Here is a 930-nt window from a genome sequence, read left to right on the forward strand (position 1 = left end):
ACTCCTTAGTAACTCCTTACTCATTTCAGCAATAAAGTTTTAGCACTATAGGTTAGTATCATAAGACATAGTTATCACCTAGACTTTTCTGGGCAAGTGTGTGTGCTGAAAACAAGCACGAGACTGAATCAAACACATTGTACTCGACCATCGACATCTAATTATACATTTTCTAGCAAATCATTGGAGTTCAAGCTAGTTGAAAGTATTAATTAGACCCAGTTCCAGTCTATTCTTTTAAAAGTGATCCCTACTCAGAGCTTTAGTAAAAATATCAGCAAGTTGATCTTCAGTTTTAGAGAAGTTAATTGAGATATTCCCCTTTTAAACATTGTCTCTGAGAAAGTGATTTCTAATGTCAATGTGCTTGGTTCTCTTATGTTGACATGGATTTTAGCAATATTTATGGCACTAGCATTATCACAGAATATAGGAACACAATCAACAAAAATACCATAATACCTTAGTTGTTGTCTTATCCATAGCAACTGAGCACAACAAGATGTTGTTGCCACGTATTTTGCTTCAGTTGTAGATAAAGCCACAGAGTTCTGCTTATTTGTTCCCCAAGCCACTAGGTAAGAACCAAGAAAGTGTGTTGTTCCTGAAGTGATTTTCTTGTCAACATGAAAATATGCACAATCAGCATGAGCATAACCAACTAGATCAAAGTTATACCCTCTAGGATACCACAAACACATATGAGGAGTCCCTTTAAGATATTTGAGTATCCTCTTGACCGCCTTTAGATGAGACTCTTTAAGATTTGTGTAACGACGCAATCGATCGTTTAGTGTAATTGCACCCCATTACCCATTTTATTGCTTCACACTTATATGTTTATGTCTTTATGACTTGTGAGGTTGATTAGTTTTGTTCCGGGAAGCCTTCAGATTGATTTGGACCCTTGATTCTAGACTTAGAAACTTT

General features: G+C 36.0%; 1 protein-coding gene across 1 annotated transcript; it reads right to left on the reverse strand.

Annotated features, from left to right (window-relative positions):
- Positions 1 to 254: 254 nt before the first annotated feature.
- LOC138909439 (secreted RxLR effector protein 161-like) lies at positions 255 to 701 on the reverse strand. Its single transcript, XM_070200639.1, has one exon. It carries the CDS (start codon positions 699 to 701, stop codon positions 255 to 257), a length of 447 nt encoding a protein of 148 aa, XP_070056740.1.
- Positions 702 to 930: the final 229 nt, after the last annotated feature.

Source organism: Nicotiana tomentosiformis, chromosome 4 (genome assembly GCF_000390325.3).
Source record: "Nicotiana tomentosiformis chromosome 4, ASM39032v3, whole genome shotgun sequence".
Taxonomy (NCBI): domain Eukaryota; kingdom Viridiplantae; phylum Streptophyta; class Magnoliopsida; order Solanales; family Solanaceae; genus Nicotiana; species Nicotiana tomentosiformis.

What these genes read in the sequence shown, in the direction of transcription:
- LOC138909439 (XM_070200639.1), bottom strand. Translation starts at nt 701, where the DNA reads ATGTGTTTGTGGTATCCTAGAGGGTATAACTTTGATCTAGTTGGTTAT.